At 47.3% G+C, this 17,058-nt stretch overlaps 1 protein-coding gene across 12 annotated transcripts in view; it reads left to right on the top strand.

Annotated features, from left to right (window-relative positions):
* The window catches only part of THOC5 (THO complex subunit 5), a 47,031-nt gene extending 30,712 nt beyond the window's left edge, over positions 1-16,319 (top strand). For all 12 annotated transcript variants that reach the window (XM_063807492.1, XM_009438105.5, XM_024352504.3 and 9 more), the window contains 8 exon segments: positions 3,566-3,667; positions 4,562-4,658; positions 5,544-5,658; positions 7,296-7,399; positions 7,546-7,633; positions 12,505-12,620; positions 13,345-13,535; positions 15,968-16,319. In XM_063807492.1, coding sequence (XP_063663562.1) covers positions 3,566-3,667; positions 4,562-4,658; positions 5,544-5,658; positions 7,296-7,399; positions 7,546-7,633; positions 12,505-12,620; positions 13,345-13,535; positions 15,968-16,031 — 877 coding nt within the window. In that variant the 3' untranslated portion in view covers positions 16,032-16,319.
* The last annotated feature ends 739 nt before the right edge of the window (positions 16,320-17,058 follow it).

Raw genomic sequence — 17,058 nt, 5'->3', positions numbered from 1 at the left:
CTGTTCCCATCTGACCCCAGCAGAGGGAGCCCAGGGCTTGCTTCTGAGCACCCAGTTACACTGTCCAGGGCTCTCAGTTCAATGAGGAGTTCCAGGGCCCCCGGATCGTGGTAGAGCTCATCATGAACATTCTGCTTGTTCATTTCTCAGGTGCCCTACATGCTAATAACAGGGCTGCAGCCTGGCTTTATTGCATGCTCAACTCCAGCTCTTCACTAAGCTGTATACCTGGCCTCAGAATCTGTTTCCTCGCTGTGTGGTTGTTAATTGTAATATCCCCTCCCAGGGTGCTTGTGAAGAGTCAGGTCAAGTGCTTAGCATAGAGGAAGCACTTGGTAAAGGACAGCTGATTTATAATCATTGACTCTTGTAACTTTCACAATAGCTCTATGAGGTGAGTTAACTGAGGCTCTGGACAGTTAAGGGGTAGCCTCAAGGTCACAGGTAGAGAGTGGAGAATTATGATTCGAAGTCAGCGAGACCTGTATACCACTGCTGTCATAGCCAGGTGGGCCCTGACCCCCAAACAGGGAGGAGACATAAAAGGAGATGCCACTGTGAAACCGGGATTAGGTCTTTTAGGCCTTCAGGTGTTGTCTAGCTCATCCTCCTTTTACAAATAGAGAAACTGAGGTCCAGGGAGCATACAACCAATTATCGCAGCACTGGACCTAAAGCCCGAGACTCTGGGCTCCCAGCCCAGAAGCCTTTGCTCAAATACAGGCTGCCTTTGGCCACATGAAGACAGCAACCTGGCATACAGTTTTATTGATTTATCTATTAAAACATAAAGGGTATATTCTCACACTAATTCTTGAATCTCGTACTATCATTCTAATTTCCCTGATTTTTTTCATATATTTTTTGGGGGAGGGAGTTTTCAGACAAACAATTTTTTTTTAATAGTTTTGTGTTTTGAGTCTGGATCACTATAAGGCCCATACATTGCCAATGAGCAAAGCTTCTTTCAAGTGTCTTATCAGAGGGTCCTGCCATCTTTTTTGTTTTCTCCTAAGATTCATTGTCTTGGGCTTTCCACCGTCTTTGTATTTGTTGGAGAAAATGGGTTGTTTGCTCTGTAGGTTCTACCTAGTCTGGATTTTGAGGACTGCGTCCCTGTGGTATCGTTAAACGTGTTCGTCTTTCTACCTGTGTGTTCTTGTGAACAGGGAGTTGGCTTAGAGACTTGATCAGATTAGGTTTTCGAAATTTTTTTGTGGTGGTGGGGTGGGTAGAGGGCAGGACTGTATCATGGCTGTTGTTGAATACTTCCATCAAGAGGCACAGGCTCTCTTTATTTTTGTGATGTTACTGTCTTGACGACTGTTGCCTAGATCCATTAATTCATTAGAGAATTTTTAAAAATCCTCCCTGACAGAGTTAATGTTTTTATTTTATTTTTTATTTATTTATTTATTTATTTTGAGAAGGAGTCTCTGTGTGTCGCCCAGGCTGGAGTGCAGTGGTGAGATCTTGACTCACTGCAACCTCCACCTCCCTGGTTCAAGTGATTCTCCTGCCTCAGCCTCTCGAGTAGCTGGGATTACAGGCATGCGCCACCACGCCTGGCTGATTTTTGTATTTTTAGTGGAGATGGGGTTTTGCCATGTTGGCCAGGCTAGTCTTAAGAGTTAATGGTTTGGTTTTTTGTTTTCTTTTTTTCTTGAGACGGAGTCTCGCTCTGTCGCCCAGGCTGGAGTGCAGTGGTACGATCTCAGCTCACTGCAACCTCCGCCTCCTGGGTTCATGCAGTTCTCCTGCCTCAGCCTCCCAAGTAGCTGGGACTACAGGCGCGTGCCACCATGCTGGGCTAATTTTTGTATTTTCAGTAGAGACGGGGTTTCACCATTTTGGCCAGGATGGTCTCGATCTCTTGACCTCATGATCTGCCCGCCTCGGCCTCCCAAAGTGCTGGGATTACAGGCGTGAGCCACCACGCCCGGCCACTAAGGTTTTTTTAATCTCTTACTTTTTATCAAAATTTTATAACAAAGATTTGACTGGTTGAGAAGTTTTTTTGTTTTGGTGTTATATTTTTATGACTATAAATAGCCTTTCCTTTTATGTTCATCATTTTTACCAATTCAGTTGTCTTAGCCATATGTTGCAGATATAAATTTTGCCAAGAAGGTGATTCCTTCATCAGGTTTTGTCAATTAATAACCTTCATCATGGGCAGTTTAGTTCTGTTTTATTTATTTACTAATAGATTGAATCAATCTGTTAGTAATAGTCCCTAAACACTTGCTAAAAGACTGAAAAGTTTTATTTTATTTTATTTTATTTTATTTTATTTATTTTTTTGAGACAGAGTCTCGCTCTGTCACCCAGGCTAGAGTGCAGTGGTGCAATCTTGGCTTATTGCCAGCTCCGCCTCCCGGGTTCACACCATTCTCCTGCCTCAGCCTCCCAAGTAGCTGGGACTATAGGCGCCCGCCACCATGCCTGGCTAATTTTTTTTTTTTTTTGTATTTTTAGCAGAGACGGGGTTTCACCGTGTTAGCCAGGATGGTCTCGATCTCCTGACCTCATGATCCGCCCGTCTTGGCCTCTCAAAGTGCTGGGATTACAGGCATGAGCCACTGTGCCTGGCCTGAAATGTTTTATTTGTTTGGTAGTCAGTTCTCCATTTGAGGTGGTGAAGGGGGCAAAGACCTTGGGGAACAGGGATACTCAGTGAGACAGAGTAGGGAAGAGCTGGAAGCCTCCACTGTCCTAGCATGGAGTTCCTGAAGGCATGCTGGGGCCAAAACGCAGGATCGGCACGTGCTGCCCCAAGTTGCTCCTGACGTTATCCATGGAAAGATGAAGGAGAAACCCCTTTGGTTCAGGGAAAGAATGGGCCTTGTCATCCTTTGTGATAAAATTACTACATTACCCTCCCTTTATTATCTCTTTTTTGCTTGTCACATTTAATGACAAACTGTGCCCGAACCATCCCAGGTGGGTGGCAGTGGCGTCACTATTTCTCTCCGCTTGTAGCTGTGGGTCTCCAGTGTATGTGATTGTATCTTTTTCTGGGAACATACAGGGGGCCTTTTTCTGTGATTAGCATAAGATTTTGTCAAAGTGAGATAGACATAGCACCAAAGCTATACACTTGTTCTCTCTGTAGCAGAAAGGAGTCTGTTCTGCTTTTATGAAAATTGAAATTATTTCTACTGATGGTGTCATGGGACTTTGCTCCCCTGAGGTAAGGCCTTAGGCACCATATAAATCTTGAAGGGATGAGTTTTTAAAAAATTAATGATTAAGAGTACTAGTCTGTTTGATCAGACAATATAAAGCCACCTCTAGCACTTACTAGCAGTGTGATCTTGAATAAGCCATATCTTTTAAAGCCTTGAGTTTTTCCTCTATAAAATGGAAATGATAATCCTCCCTCATAGGGTTGTAAGGATGCAATGACCTCAAGCATATAAAGGGTCTGGCCCACAGAAAGCCTTCAATAAATGGTGGCATTGGTCATCAGTGAGACGTGGCATTACCATCCCCAAATGCCCAAGCCTATGTTGAAGAAAGATGTTGGCTGCATTCTCACTGCTTACTGTTTTTCCTTTTCTAGTGACTTGCTGTCTCCTGACTCAGTCCTGAGTTGCTTGTATCCTGGGGATCATGGAAAGAAAACTCCGAATCCAGCCAATCAGTATCAGTTTGATAAAGTTGGGTGAGTCAGCAGTTTCCTCCTCTCCGAGCTCTCTACTTCTGAGTTTCTCTGGTGGCTCAAGCTAAATGCTGGAGACCTGTTAGGGCCAGAGGTGACCCAGAGGATAGGAAAGACCACAGGGTAGAAGGAAATGTTTGTTCTTTCTTGCTTACAAGGCAAAGGGAGATCACAAAAAGGGTGGAAGGATCAAAACTCGGAAACATGCTGGGTGTGGTGGCTCACGCCTGTAATCCCAGCACTTTGGAAGGCCAAAGCAGGTGGATTCCTTGAGCTCAGGAGTTCGATACCAGCCTGGGCAACATGGCAAAACCCTGTCTCTACAAGAAATACAAAAATTAGCCAGGCATGGTGGTGGGCATTTGTAGTCCCAGCTACTGGGGAGGTTGAGGTGGGAGAATTGCATGAGCCCAGGAGGTTGAGGCTGCGGTGAGCCATGGTCACGTCGCTGTACTCCAGCCTGGGGGCAACAGAGCCAGACCCTGTCTCAAAACAAAAACAAAAAGAAAAACAAAAAAAAACCCTCTGGAAGCATAATAATACGTGATACGATAAAAATGTTTGACATTTTAATTATCCGAGGATTAATTTTTAAAAGATTTTCTAAATTGGTAGACCAATAAAGACATTAGTACACTGCCTTTGTATTTGATATTTGCTTATAAGTTGAAGGCTGCAAGAAGAAAAGGAAAAAGAGGAAAGTGAATGTGAGAGAGATGAAATTCACAGTAGGGAACTGACAAAGTTGAAGGGCTTTGCCAGCAGCCTGGCTGTGAACATGGCCAAACCTGCAGGACTGGATGGTTTGTAGGGCATGGGAGGGTGGGAGGAGGCTGTATCCTGGGACCACAGCAGAAATGACTTACAGCACGATTTTATTTATCTTCTTTTCTGCAGCATCCTGACTTTGAGCGACTATGTACTTGAGCTAGGTCACCCCTATTTGTGGGTGCAGAAGCTGGGTGGCCTCCACTTCCCCAAAGAGCAGCCCCAGGTCTGTACACTGATCTCATCTAGTTGGCTGAGGAGCTTACCTCCTCTCTTCCTGTATAGACTCTAGAAAGGCCAGGCCAGGTGCGGTGGCTCATGCCTATAATCCTTGTACTTTGGGAGGCTGAGGCAGGTGGATCACCTGAGGTCAGGAGTTTGAGACCAGCCTGGCCAACATGATGAAACCCCATCTCTACTAAAAATACAAAAAATTAGCTGGGTGTGGTGGCACGTTCCTATAATCCCAGCTATTCAGGAGGCTGAGGCAGGAGAATCACTTGAACCAGGGAGGCAGAGGTTGCGGTGAGCTGAGATCATGCCACTGCACTCCAGCCTGGGCAACAAGAGCAAAACTCCGTCTCAAAAAAAAAAAAAAAAAAGGCCTGTCATGGCCTTTGGAGTTTTGAACTGGCAGAATGTGTCCCCTCAGGGACCTGTCTTCTATCCACTCAGGACACTAAAATGTCTTAGACTTACAAGAGTTTACGTACCTTTTGCATTTTCTCTGAGCCTAGTAGCCTTTTAGACCCAGGCAACTTGAGTCCTTGCTCTGGGACTCATGTCTGCAGGCTCTGCTGCCCTTGTTCTTGTGCGCAAGTGCCAAATATGAGGCATGAGCAGAAATCCAGGGGGCCTGGCCCCTTAGCAGAAGCCTGCCTTTCCTCGGGAGTTGGACACAGCTTCTCAAGAACGCAGCATATTGTGTTGTTTCTGCCAGGACTCAGCGTCTGGCCTGTCATAGCAGATAAACCTTGCCATGTCTAAAGGGTACCCATCTTGGGGCATGGATAATCCAGGGTGCCGCAGACAGGCAGGTCCCAGGAGAGAGATGGTGCCCGGAGGAAGGGATGGGGGAGCATACGTGTATGTGTCTCATTGTCACTCACAGCAAACAGTGATTGCTGACCACTCGCTGAGCGCCAGCCACATGGAGACCACCATGAAACTTCTGAAGACCAGGGTGCAGTCCCGCCTGGCCCTCCACAAACAGTTTGCATCCCTAGGTAAGCTGATGATGGGGCAGTGGTTTAAGAGTCACTCAGACAACACACGGACAACAACTTAGCCTTTCACTCGAAACTTGAATCCTGATGACAAATACAAGACCTGGATTCCTGGCTTTACGGAGTGGGCATCTTGGCAGAGCCACTGGGGAGAGCTCCAGGCCTGTCCAGGCAGAGGACTGAGCTCCCCCTTAGAGCCATCAGTGCTGTCCTGCCTCACAGAGGAGGCCCAGAGCCATTGGGTGGCACAAGTTTGTGGACTGGTCAGGGGCAGTTCATCCTAGGTCATGCATTGCAGATTTTGATGTGCATTCGACACATATTTAGTGAGATCCTGATTCATGCCAGGCACTGAGCATAGTGCTGGGGGAAGAACTGAGCACAGTGAACCCCTGCCCCTGGCTCTGTGGCTCACAGTCAGCTTTTTGAATATAGCTATCCAGGGAGCAACTCGCATATCCCTTCCCCAAGGCCTACTGACCTCGTGTTCCCCAGGGTGAGGCTGAGCCTATGTTTTCTTCTAAGCTCCCAAGTGATAATGATGAGCCACTGACTTAGGTGGTGGCATTTGGGGGCTTCTTTTAGTTTATTCACTCAATAAGTGGTTGTCCAATGCTTACCATGTGGCAGGGGGATGGGGTCAAGATTTTTCTGACCTAAAAGAGTCTCTGGGACAGGCGCAGTGGCTCTTGCCTGTAATCACAGCACTTTGGGAGGCCAAGGCAGACAGATCACTTGAGGTCAGGAGTTCAAGACCAGTCTGCCAACATGGTGAAACTCCATCTCTACTAAAAATACAAAAATTAGCTGGGCATGGTGGTGTGCACTTGTATTCCCAGCTACTCAGGAGGCTGAAGCAGGAGAATTGCTTGAACCTGAGAGGCGGAGGTTGCAGTGAGCTGAGATCGCATCACTGTATTCCAGCCTGGGCAACAAAGCGAGACTCCATCTCAAAATAAAAAGTAAAAAATAAAAAAGAGTCTCTGTCAGGAAAGGCATTGGGTTTCCAGGACACATCTGGAGACCACTCCCCACCAGTTCTTAGACTCCACATGGCTGCCGATCTCTCCAAAGCACTGATGTTTGTCCATCGGGCCGTGCTCCCCATCAGCATTGCTGAGTTTGTTTTGTCCCAAGGTAGGGAACTTGTCATTCTGGACAGTACTTACTGTGTTGGCATATTTGCTTATTGAAATGCCAGCAGGAATTTACCCTGGAGCAGTTATCTGGCTCTTCTCCCTGACACACAACACTTCAGTTGTTTCCTCCATCAAGGTCAGCTATGAAAACACAGGCCTCTATGCTATTTGATCTAATTAACAGTCACTGCTGCAGGGGCACCCTCCCTAGTTCTGACTGTAAGGGTTTTTCTTTGGCAGGCTATCATTTGCATTAAAGAGAAAGCACCATAAGTGCTGGCACTGGATCTGGCCACAAGCACATAGCACTGGGTGAAGGTCAGGTTGACATGCTTGCATTCCTGGCACGTGTTGACCTGGGTACTTCCTGAGTACCAGGTATACCAGGATAGCTGGCCGGGCCATCTGAGCCCTTCAGAGAGCCCCAGGAGGATGCTAGTTACCCATCTGTGGCACCTGATTTCTACCTGTGACGTCATCTGTCTTGTTCTCTTTTAGAACATGGCATTGTGCCAGTTACCAGTGATTGCCAGTACCTCTTCCCTGCCAAGGTTGTCTCTCGCCTGGTGAAATGGGTGACAATTGCCCATGAGGATTACATGGTAGGTGAAGGAGTGACAAGTTACCCTTACTGTCCTGAGGATTGCAGGACCATGTCACCTTTCAGCTCCTGCCACCTCACTGGAAAAGCAGGGTATTTAACCAGAGGAGCCAGCAGTTCACTTCTTGTCTGTGGTACCTCTTCTAGGAGCTGCACTTCACCAAAGACATTGTGGATGCGGGACTGGCTGGGGACACCAATCTCTACTACATGGCGCTCATCGAAAGGGGCACAGGTAATTGCTCTGCTGATTACAGGTGTTCTAGACAAAGGGCGCTGCCAAGAATCAAACACTCTCGGGGGCTGCCCAAAGCAGAAGATCCTGGAGTCCTGCTGCAAGGACTTAACAGATAATAATGATCGTGAGAGCCTGTTCAGCAAGGACTCATTCTGCAACACAGTCACACACATGCTGTGTATCACTGAACCCTCACTGCAGTCCTAGGGGTGGTGCTTTCATTTCTATTTTACATGGGAGGAAATTCAGGCTTAGTTGCAAGCCCAGTCTGAGTGCTGAGCCTAAGCTCTTTGCTCCTTCCTTCACCGCTTTCTAGTACCGGACATCTCCTCCTTCTCCCTCTTCATAACAGGGCTGAGGTGTCACCCTCAGGTTGTAAAGGGCAGGGCCACAGGGCCTCCCTCCCTCTTCTGCAGTCCCTGCACTCACTTTAGAGGCATTGAAAGCTCTGATTCTTCACACCTCTTCTGGCATCTGACTCTGCCAGGGCTCCCTGCTGAAGTCCTGGGATGTTGTGTTTGGGCCGTTGTGCTGTTGTCCCACCCAAGCCGCAGCAAGCCTGGCACTGCCCGTGGGATCTGACACCCCCAAGACTTGGTGCTGAGCTGAGGAAGTTGTCTGTAGTTCTAAGACAGTTCCAGAACTGTAAGGAAAGGCTGAACTCTTTGGTATCAGAGTTTCTGTCCTCACTACCCCACTTTCTTCTCTTTCTATTCTTCATGTCTTTTAAAAAAAAAATTCTGAAGAAACTGAATATTTCAGATACAGTTGAGGCCTCCCTATCCCACTTTATTCCCTTTCTCCTAATAAGTGACTACTATTTGGATTTTATGCATTTGCTTTCCATCCTTTCCCTGCCACACCCTTTTTTTTTTTTTTTTTTTCAGTAGAGATAAGGTCTTGCTTTGTCGCCCAGGCTGGAGTGCAGTGGCACGATCATAGCTCACTGCAATCTTGAACTCCTGGACTCAAGCAATCCTTCTTCCACCTTAGCTCCCTGAGTAGCTGTGACTACAGGTATGCTACCATGCTCAGCTAAGATTTTTTGTTTTTGTTTTTGTTTTTTTGTAGAGGCAGGTTCTTACTATGTTGCCAAGCCTGGTCTCACACTCCTGGCCTTTCTTCCAAAGTGCTGGGATTGTAGGCATGAGCCATCATGCCTCGCCTCTCCCCTTTCAAAATTTAATTTAACTTATTTTTTGAGATAGGGTCTTGCTCTGTTGCCTAGACTGGAGTACAGTGGCTCAGTCATGGCTCACTGCAGCCTCAACTGCCTGGGCTCAAGTCATTTCCCTACCTCAGCCTCTTGAGTAGCTGGAGCTACAAATGTGCACCACCATGCTTGGCTAATTTTTTTTTTTTTTTTTTTGTAGAGATAAGGTCTTGCTTTGTTGCCCAGGCCAGTCTCGAACTCCTAGGTTTAAGTGATCCTCCCAAAGTGCTGGGATTGCAGGCATGAACCACCACACCCAGTCTTCCTTTTATCTCATCCCTAAACAACATAAAGTACAGGAATACCTCAGAGATATTGCAGGTTCAGTTGCAGACTACCACAATAAAGCAGACTTTGCAATAAAGTAGGTGACACAAATTTTCTGGTTTCCCAGTACGTATACAAGTTATGTTTGCACTATAGTCTAAGTGTACAATAGCATCATGTTTTTAAAAAACAATATACAGCCGGGCGCAGTGGCTCATGCCTATAATCCCAGCATTCTGGGAGGCTGAGGTGGGCAGATCACCTGAGGTCAGGAGTTCGAGACCAGCCTGGCCAACATAGTGAAACCCTGTCTCTACCAAAAATACAAAAATTGGCTGGGCATGGTGGCATGCACCTGTAGTCCCAGCTACTCAGGAGGCTGAGGCAGGAGAATCTCTTGAACCTAGGAGGTGGAGGTTACAATGGGCCGAGATCATGCCACTGCACTCCAGCCTGGGCGACAGAGCAAGACTCTCTCTCAAAAAAAACAACAACAAAAAACAATATATATACCTTAATTTAAAAGTACTTTATGGGCTGGGCATGGTGGCCCATGCCTGTAATCCCAGCACTTTGGGAGGCTGAGGTGGGAGGATCACTTGAGGTCAGGAGTTCAAGACCAGCCTGGCCAACATAGCAAACCCTGTCTCTACTAAAAATATAAAAGTTAGCTGGGGTTGGTGGTGGGCACCTGTAATCTCAGCTACTTGGGAGTCTGAGGCAGGAGAACTGCTCGAACCCGGAAGGTTCGAGCTTGCAGTGAGCCAAGATCAAGCCACTGCACTCCAGCCTGGGCGACAGAGCAAGACTCCGTCTCAAAATATATATATATATATATTTTCATTTGAGTGCATTGTGAAATTGAAAAGCAAAATTTAGACGAATAAGTGGGCAACAATTGCAAATATAATTCTTCAGTCATGGCCGGGTGTGGTGGCTCAGGTGTGTAATCCCAGCACTTTGGGAAGCCGAGGCGGGCGGATCACGAGGTCAGGAGATGGAGACCATCCTGGCTAACATGGTGAAACCCCATCTCTACTAAAAATACAAAAAATTAGCCGGGCCTGGTGGCGGGCGCCTGTAGTCCCAGCTACTCGGGAGGGTGAGGCAGGAGAATGGCGTGAACCCGGGAGGCGGAGCTTGCAGTGAGCTGAGATGGCGCCACTGCACTCCAGCCTGGGTGACAGTGCGAGACTCCATCTCAAAAAAAAAAAAAAAATTCTTCAGTCATTCTACAACAGATCCATTTGGAAACTTTCTGTAGTGTGAATTTAAAAATTGGTGAACAGCCTGGGTGTGGTGGCTCACGCCTGTAATCCCAGCACTTTTAGGTGGAGGCGGGTGGATCGCGAGGTCAAGAGTTCAAGACCAGCCTGGCCAAGATGGTGAAAACCCATCTCTACTAAAAATACAAAAATTAGCTGGGCGCGGTGGCGCATGCCTGTAATTCCAGCTACTTGGGAGGCTGAGGCAGGAGAATCGCTTGAACTTGGGAGGCGGAGGTTGCAGTGAGCTGAGATTGGGCCATTGCACTCCAGCCTTGGTAACAAGAGCGAGACTCTGTCTCAAAAAAAAAAAAAATTGATGAGCAGAGATAAATCCAGAAATGTATGCTGATTATTAGGACAGAAGCAATACAGCAGCAGAGAAAGAAAATACTTTTTGTTTTATTTTTATTATTTATTTATTTAATTCTTTATAGGGATGAGGACTTGCTATGTTGACCAGGCTGGTCTTAAACTTCTGGCTTCAAACCATCCTTCTGCCTCAGCCTGCCATTGTGCTGGGATTACAGGCATGAGCCACGACGCCTGGCCAGAAAGCACTTTTTATTTATTTATTTTGAGACGGAGTCTTGCTTTGTTGCGTAGGCTGGAGTACAGTGGCATGATCTCAGCTCACTGCAACCTCCACCTTCCCAGGTTCAAGTGACCCTCCCGTCTTGGCCTCCTAAGCAGCTGGGATTACAAGCATGTCCCACTAGGCCTGGCTAATTTTTGTATTTTTACTAGAGATGAGATTTCACTATGTTGGCTGGGCTGGTCCTGACCTCAAGTGATCCACCCACTTCTGCCTCCCAAAGTGCTGGGATTATAGGCGTGACCCCCCATGCCCAGTCCAGAACACTCTTTTTTGGGGACGGGGAGGTAAAGCAACTTTTTTTTTTTTTTTTTTTTGAGACGGAGTCTTGCTCTGTCACCCAGGCTGGAGTGCAGTGGCACGATCTCTGCTCACTGCAAGCTCCACCTCCTGGATTCAAGTGATTCTCCTGCCTCAGCCTCCTGAGTAGCTGGTAGCTGGGACTACAGTCGCCCACCACCACGCCCAGCTAATTTTTTGTATTTTTAGTAGAGACGGGGTTTCACCGAGTTAGCCAGGATGGTCTCGATCTCCTGATCTCGTGATCCGCCCACCTCGGCCTCCCAAAGTGCTGGGATTACAGGCGTGAGCCACCGCGCCAGCCACAACTTTTAAATTAATGTTCTGACTGTTAGGGAAGAATTGTGTTAACCTCTCCTCTCCTCTGTTATTTGAATAACTAGTGGTCAGAGAGTTAAAGTCTCCCCCCTAAAAATAACTAAAAAGGAATGGCATACCTATCCCACTTGAGAAGATAAATGTCTTCCTGTTGAAAAAGGCAAAGGCTTTCACCAGAGAATAAATGAGTATGTTCAAAAACACAAATATTTTGTTTAATGATTATGAACACAGCTTTGATATCAGCCAGTTCTGGTTAAACTCAGCACTGCTACCTTCCAACTATTTGATGGTAGGGAAGTTTCTGTCAGAGCCTGTTTCTTTATGTGTAAAATAAGGATGAGGATAATAGTACCTAACTCATAGAATTATTGTTAGGATGAAATAAAATGTGTCTAGAGGGTTTAGCACAGTGCCTGGGATACAGTAAGGACTCTCTACATGTTGCCTAGTATACAGAATTTTAGGTAACAAAGTATGTAAAAATCAAATGGAGAAAATATATTTGATGTGATAGTTGATACACAGTATTGTTGAAAAATTAGTAAGCTTTCACATGGAGAAAACCTTAGCTTGCTAGCAAATAAAGAAATGACAATTACACTTCTATCAAAGTAGCAAATAGAACTCATGGAGAGAGCCAAGGTGGACCAGACTCTGGGGAGTCCGCAGCTTTGTGGCACAGTAAATATGTGAAAGTCCTTGGAGAGACCAATTATAGGACCTCACATTCTGCAAGCTGGCAATTCCACTTAGGACATTCTGGAACAGTTGGTACCAGAATATACTCTGCAGCATTCAGATTAATAGGAGACATCTGAGCTAGCCTCAGGGGTGCAGTGGGGAGGCTGCCATGGCTGGCAAGCTGAGTCTTAGAACTGAGCATTTCCCCTCTCTCCTCTCTTCCCAGCCAAACTGCAGGCTGCTGTGGTGTTGAACCCTGGCTACTCCTCCATCCCACCTATTTTCCAGCTCTGTTTGAACTGGAAAGGGGAGAAAACCAACAGCAACGATGACAACATTCGGGTAAGACCCAGCTGGGGATGACAGGAGGAGCAGGCAGAGCTCCCCGGGGAGGTGGCCGTGGCAGAACCCACTGCAGCTGAGGACTTGGGCACTGCCTTAATTCCCAAAACAGAAGGTTGTGCCAGGATTTGCAGAATTTGCTGGAGCTTGTGTGGTGTAATAGAGGAAAGAGCCCAGACCTACTTGCCTACCTTGGGGTCCACAGGTTTCCCCACTTAGAGAGTAAGGAGAAATACCTACCTTGAAAGGTTATTGGCTTGGGCTCCTATAAAAAATGTGAATAAGCTCTGAAGCATTATAGAAGCACTGGAATGACATGAGGAATGACATCACTGCAGTTGTTAATCAGCATTGCAGCTGTTAATCAGCATTGCAGTTGTTAATCAGCATTGCTGCTACTAAATCAAACATGCCATGGAACACGTTTTTAACCAACATCTTCTGACTTAGGCCTTATTTTGAGACTGCTTCCCTGCACACCTCTGTTTTCCTGGCTGTGGGCATATGAGGCAGGGAAAGCTATGGGTCAGAATCAGGAAGACCTCATTGTCTTGATGAGGGGGCCTGAGGACAAGCCAGTCTAGCTTGATCTGATGGCCTAGCCCCTGGCCCAGCCCCTGCAGAGGCATCAGCGCTCGGGCCCATCCAGGGACGGAAGCCTGGCCAGTGTGGTCCCCCACATGCAGGAAGGTAGTGCTGAGATGCTGGCTTTCCTATCACACAGGCCATGGAGGGCGAAGTCAATGTGTGCTACAAGGAGCTGTGTGGCCCTTGGCCCAGCCACCAGCTGTTGACCAACCAGCTGCAGCGGCTGTGTGTGCTGCTGGATGTTTACCTGGAGACCGAGAGCCATGACGACAGTGTGGAGGGGCCCAAGGAATTTCCCCAGGAGAAGATGTGTCTGCGGCTCTTCAGGTGAGGAGAGGGTTGGGGCTCTGGTGACTTCTCACGGTGATGTGGGACAGAGATCAGAGCCAGATTTTCTGGGGAGAGCTTGCTTCTTCCTTCCTGAAACTTCCCCTGCAGCCGATGCCTATCACTCTGGTCCACCTGTTTTTCACTAACACCTCCTGAAGGTGTTAGTGCCAGGTCTGAGCCAAGAGGATTTGGCTGAACTTTATTTTCTATACTTTCTGTGGAAAACAATAGAGTTTATTTGCTTTTTACTGTCCAAATAAGCTTTTTAAACTGTGTGCATCCTCGCCTGTCCCCAGGGAGTCTGCTGTGGTCTTTCTAGGGTACTGTCCTGTCAGTGAGAATCACAGCTTAGGCAGTCAGGTGGCACAGAAGGAACCAGCTTCAAAGTAAGACAGATACGAGTGCAGATCTCTGTTTTGCTGCTGACCTTAGAAGAGTCAGTTCTGCTTAGCTCTGAGCCCTCCTCCAGCTTTTTGTTTGTTTGTTTCCTTTTCTTTGAGACACGGTCTTACTCTCTTGCCCAGACTGGAGTGCAGCAGCATGATCATAGCCCACTGTGGCCTTGCAGTCTTGACCTCTGGGGCTCAAACAATCCTTCCGCCTCAGCCTCCCTAGTAGCTGGGACCACAGACATGCACCGCCACACGCAACTAATTTTTAAATTTTTTTGTAGAGATGGGGTTTCACCATAGTAGCCAGGCTGGTCTCAAACTCCTAGGCTCAAGTGATCAGCTTGTCTCAGCCTCCCAAAGTGCTGGGATTACAGGCATGAGCCATTGTGCCTGACCCCTATTTTCTAAAGACAGAAATGGTGAAAGTAATACCTTCTAGCTCATGATGAAGCAGAAGTAATTCATATAAAGTCCTGGCACAGGACTGGGACTTGGAAAATGCCAGCAGTTCCTGACAGCTTGGTACTCAAGAGTGTCTGGGCTCATGGCACTTCCAGCTACTTTTCCTTTCTCTTTCATTTTGGGTCCTTTATTTCCCTTTCAGCCTCTAACTCATGTTCTTTTAAGAGTCAGTTTCAAAACTGCAGATTTCACTGCTCAGGCATCCCTTCCCTTCTGCGTGAGGTTGGCGGGGAGCAGTGTTTGGGAAGGAAGAAGAGTGATAATCTGTTTCTAATCAGAACATCCCCCCTTGTTCCCTGTCAGTCTACACAGTGCCTTATCTCTCCCTCACCTTGTTCTCTGTTCCCTGTCAGTCTAAGCAGTGCCTTACCTCTCCCTTACCTTGTTCTCTGTTCCCTGTCAGTCTAAGCAGTGCCTTACCTCTCCCTCACCTTGTTCTCTGTTCCCTGTCAGTCTAAACAGTGCCTTACCTCTCCCTCACCTTGTTCTCAGACAGCCAGTTCTAGCCCCTAGAAGCAGTCCCAGCATCCTTTCACCTCATCTGACACCTCCACTGGCCTGGTTCATTATGTTATCTCATAATAACCAGTTCCAGCTCTGAGTGGCTGCTGGGAGGTGGAGCTGGTGGCCAGATGCTGGCACCTTCTAGGACTTGCTCTCTCCCTAGAGGGCTTGTGTGAGACCTCTGCTCTTCTCACCTGCCCAGCCCACTCTAGCACATTGCCAGGGTGGCAACTCTCACATGGCCAGCATTGATTTCCTCTTCTCCAGTGGTTCCCAAAGGACCCATTTCTTTTTCTTTTTTCTTTTTTTTTTTTTTGAGACGGAGTCTCACTCTGTCGCCCAGGCTGGAGTGTAGTAGCACGATCTCGGCTCACTGCAACCTCCACCTCCCGGCCAAAGGACCCCATTCTTGAAGGGCTTTGTTGTGTCTCCAGGCTGAGCTCCTCTGTCAGCATTCTGGGAAGGTGCTCCTTCAGTGACTCAGATCCAGTTAACTCTATGGACGGTAGATGTGAGAGGCAAGGCTCTCCGGCCAGGATGCAGAGTGCTGGCATGGGCAGCAAGAGACCTGAGGCCAGTAGTTCCACCAGCCTGGCCAACATGGCAAAACCTAAACTAAACCTCAACCTAAACCCGGGCGTGGTGGTGCATGCCTGTAATCCCAGCTACTTGGGAGGCTGAGGTACAAAAATCCTTTGAACCCGGGAAGCAGGGGTTGCAGTGAGCCGAGATCACGCCACTGCACTCCAGCCTGGGCGACACAGAGACTCCGTCTCAAAAAATAAAAAAAGGAACAATCCTAAAAAGTGAGGATGCCCAAAGCTATGTCCCCAAAGTGCCACTGTCAGTGAGGGCCTTTCCAAGTTTGTGTTCACTCATTTGCAAGCACAAAAAGACATTTTTACAAAAATAGTATCGCACCTTATATGTTGTTCTGCCGTATGCTTTTCTCAACAACATTCTGTGTCTTGTAACTCTGCCTCTTCTTTTTCCCTTGTGTGAATGAACCATAATTTATTTTATCAGCCTAGAAGGTGTGTTATTAACAACTCCGTTCTCCTATTTCTCTAGGGGTCCCAGCAGGATGAAGCCATTTAAATACAACCATCCTCAGGGATTCTTCAGCCATCGCTGACCTCCCGCGCAGACCGTTGTTTCCCCCAAGGCCTCACCCTGAGCACTGGGCTTCTGCTTTCTGCTCTGGCCCACATGTGACTCTTGATATTCTCCAAAGACACCAGCCAATTAAAAAGCGTCACCTGACCAGTGGCCTTTGTCTGTGGTTCCTGGCAAGGTGGCTTTGCAGTCTGGAAGGGCAGGTGGGAGCTGTGACACAGTGTGAAAAAGCATTTGTAGAGACTTTTTCTCAGCAGCCAATAAAAGCAGAGTGGAAAAAGATTCCAATTCTGCAGAGAGATGCTCACCTCTTGTCTACGCACACCCTATTTGTGCTTTGGGGGGTGAGGTCCTCATGATCTTGTATTTATTATCCCAAGTTCCTGCTGTTAAGAGGTGGTAGGAGAAGCCAAAGGCAGCAGAGCACAAAAAGCAAAACTCTTCCCTCCCCACCCGCTCTTCCCATTAGTCCTGTCAGGGTTGCCGATGGACAAATTGTCTCTGATCGTTGGATGTTATAAATGTCTGACAGTGCAGTGTAAACAGAAGACAAACTCAGTTGATCCTTGAACAACTCAGGGGTTAGGGGCACCAACACCCCCTGCCCTGCACAGTTGAAAAATCCGTGTATAACTTTTGACTCCCTAAAAACTTAACTAATAGCCTGCTGTTGACCAGTAGTATGCTATTAGTAGTTACTTACTGCTAACATAGTCAGTACATATTTTCAGTATATATTTTGTATCTTATACACTGTATTCTTACAATACAGTAAACTACAGAAAAGAAAATGTTATAAGGAAAGTCACAAGGGGGCCTGAGTGCAGTGGCTCACGTCTGTAATCCCAGCACTTTGGGAGGCCAAGGCAGGTGGATCACTTGAGGTCAGGAGTTTGAGACCAGCCTGGCCGACATGGTGAAACCCTGTCTCTACTAAAAACATGGAAATTAGCCAAGCGTGGTGGCGCATGCCTGTAGTCCCAGTTACTCAGGAGGCTGAGGCAGAATTACTTGAACCCATGAGGCAGAGGTTGCAGTAAGCCAAG

Source organism: Pan troglodytes, chromosome 23, assembly GCF_028858775.2.
Source record: "Pan troglodytes isolate AG18354 chromosome 23, NHGRI_mPanTro3-v2.0_pri, whole genome shotgun sequence".
NCBI lineage: Eukaryota > Metazoa > Chordata > Mammalia > Primates > Hominidae > Pan > Pan troglodytes.
The sequence above is the reverse complement of the archived record's forward strand: the minus strand, read 5'-3'. Positions and strand labels throughout refer to the sequence as shown.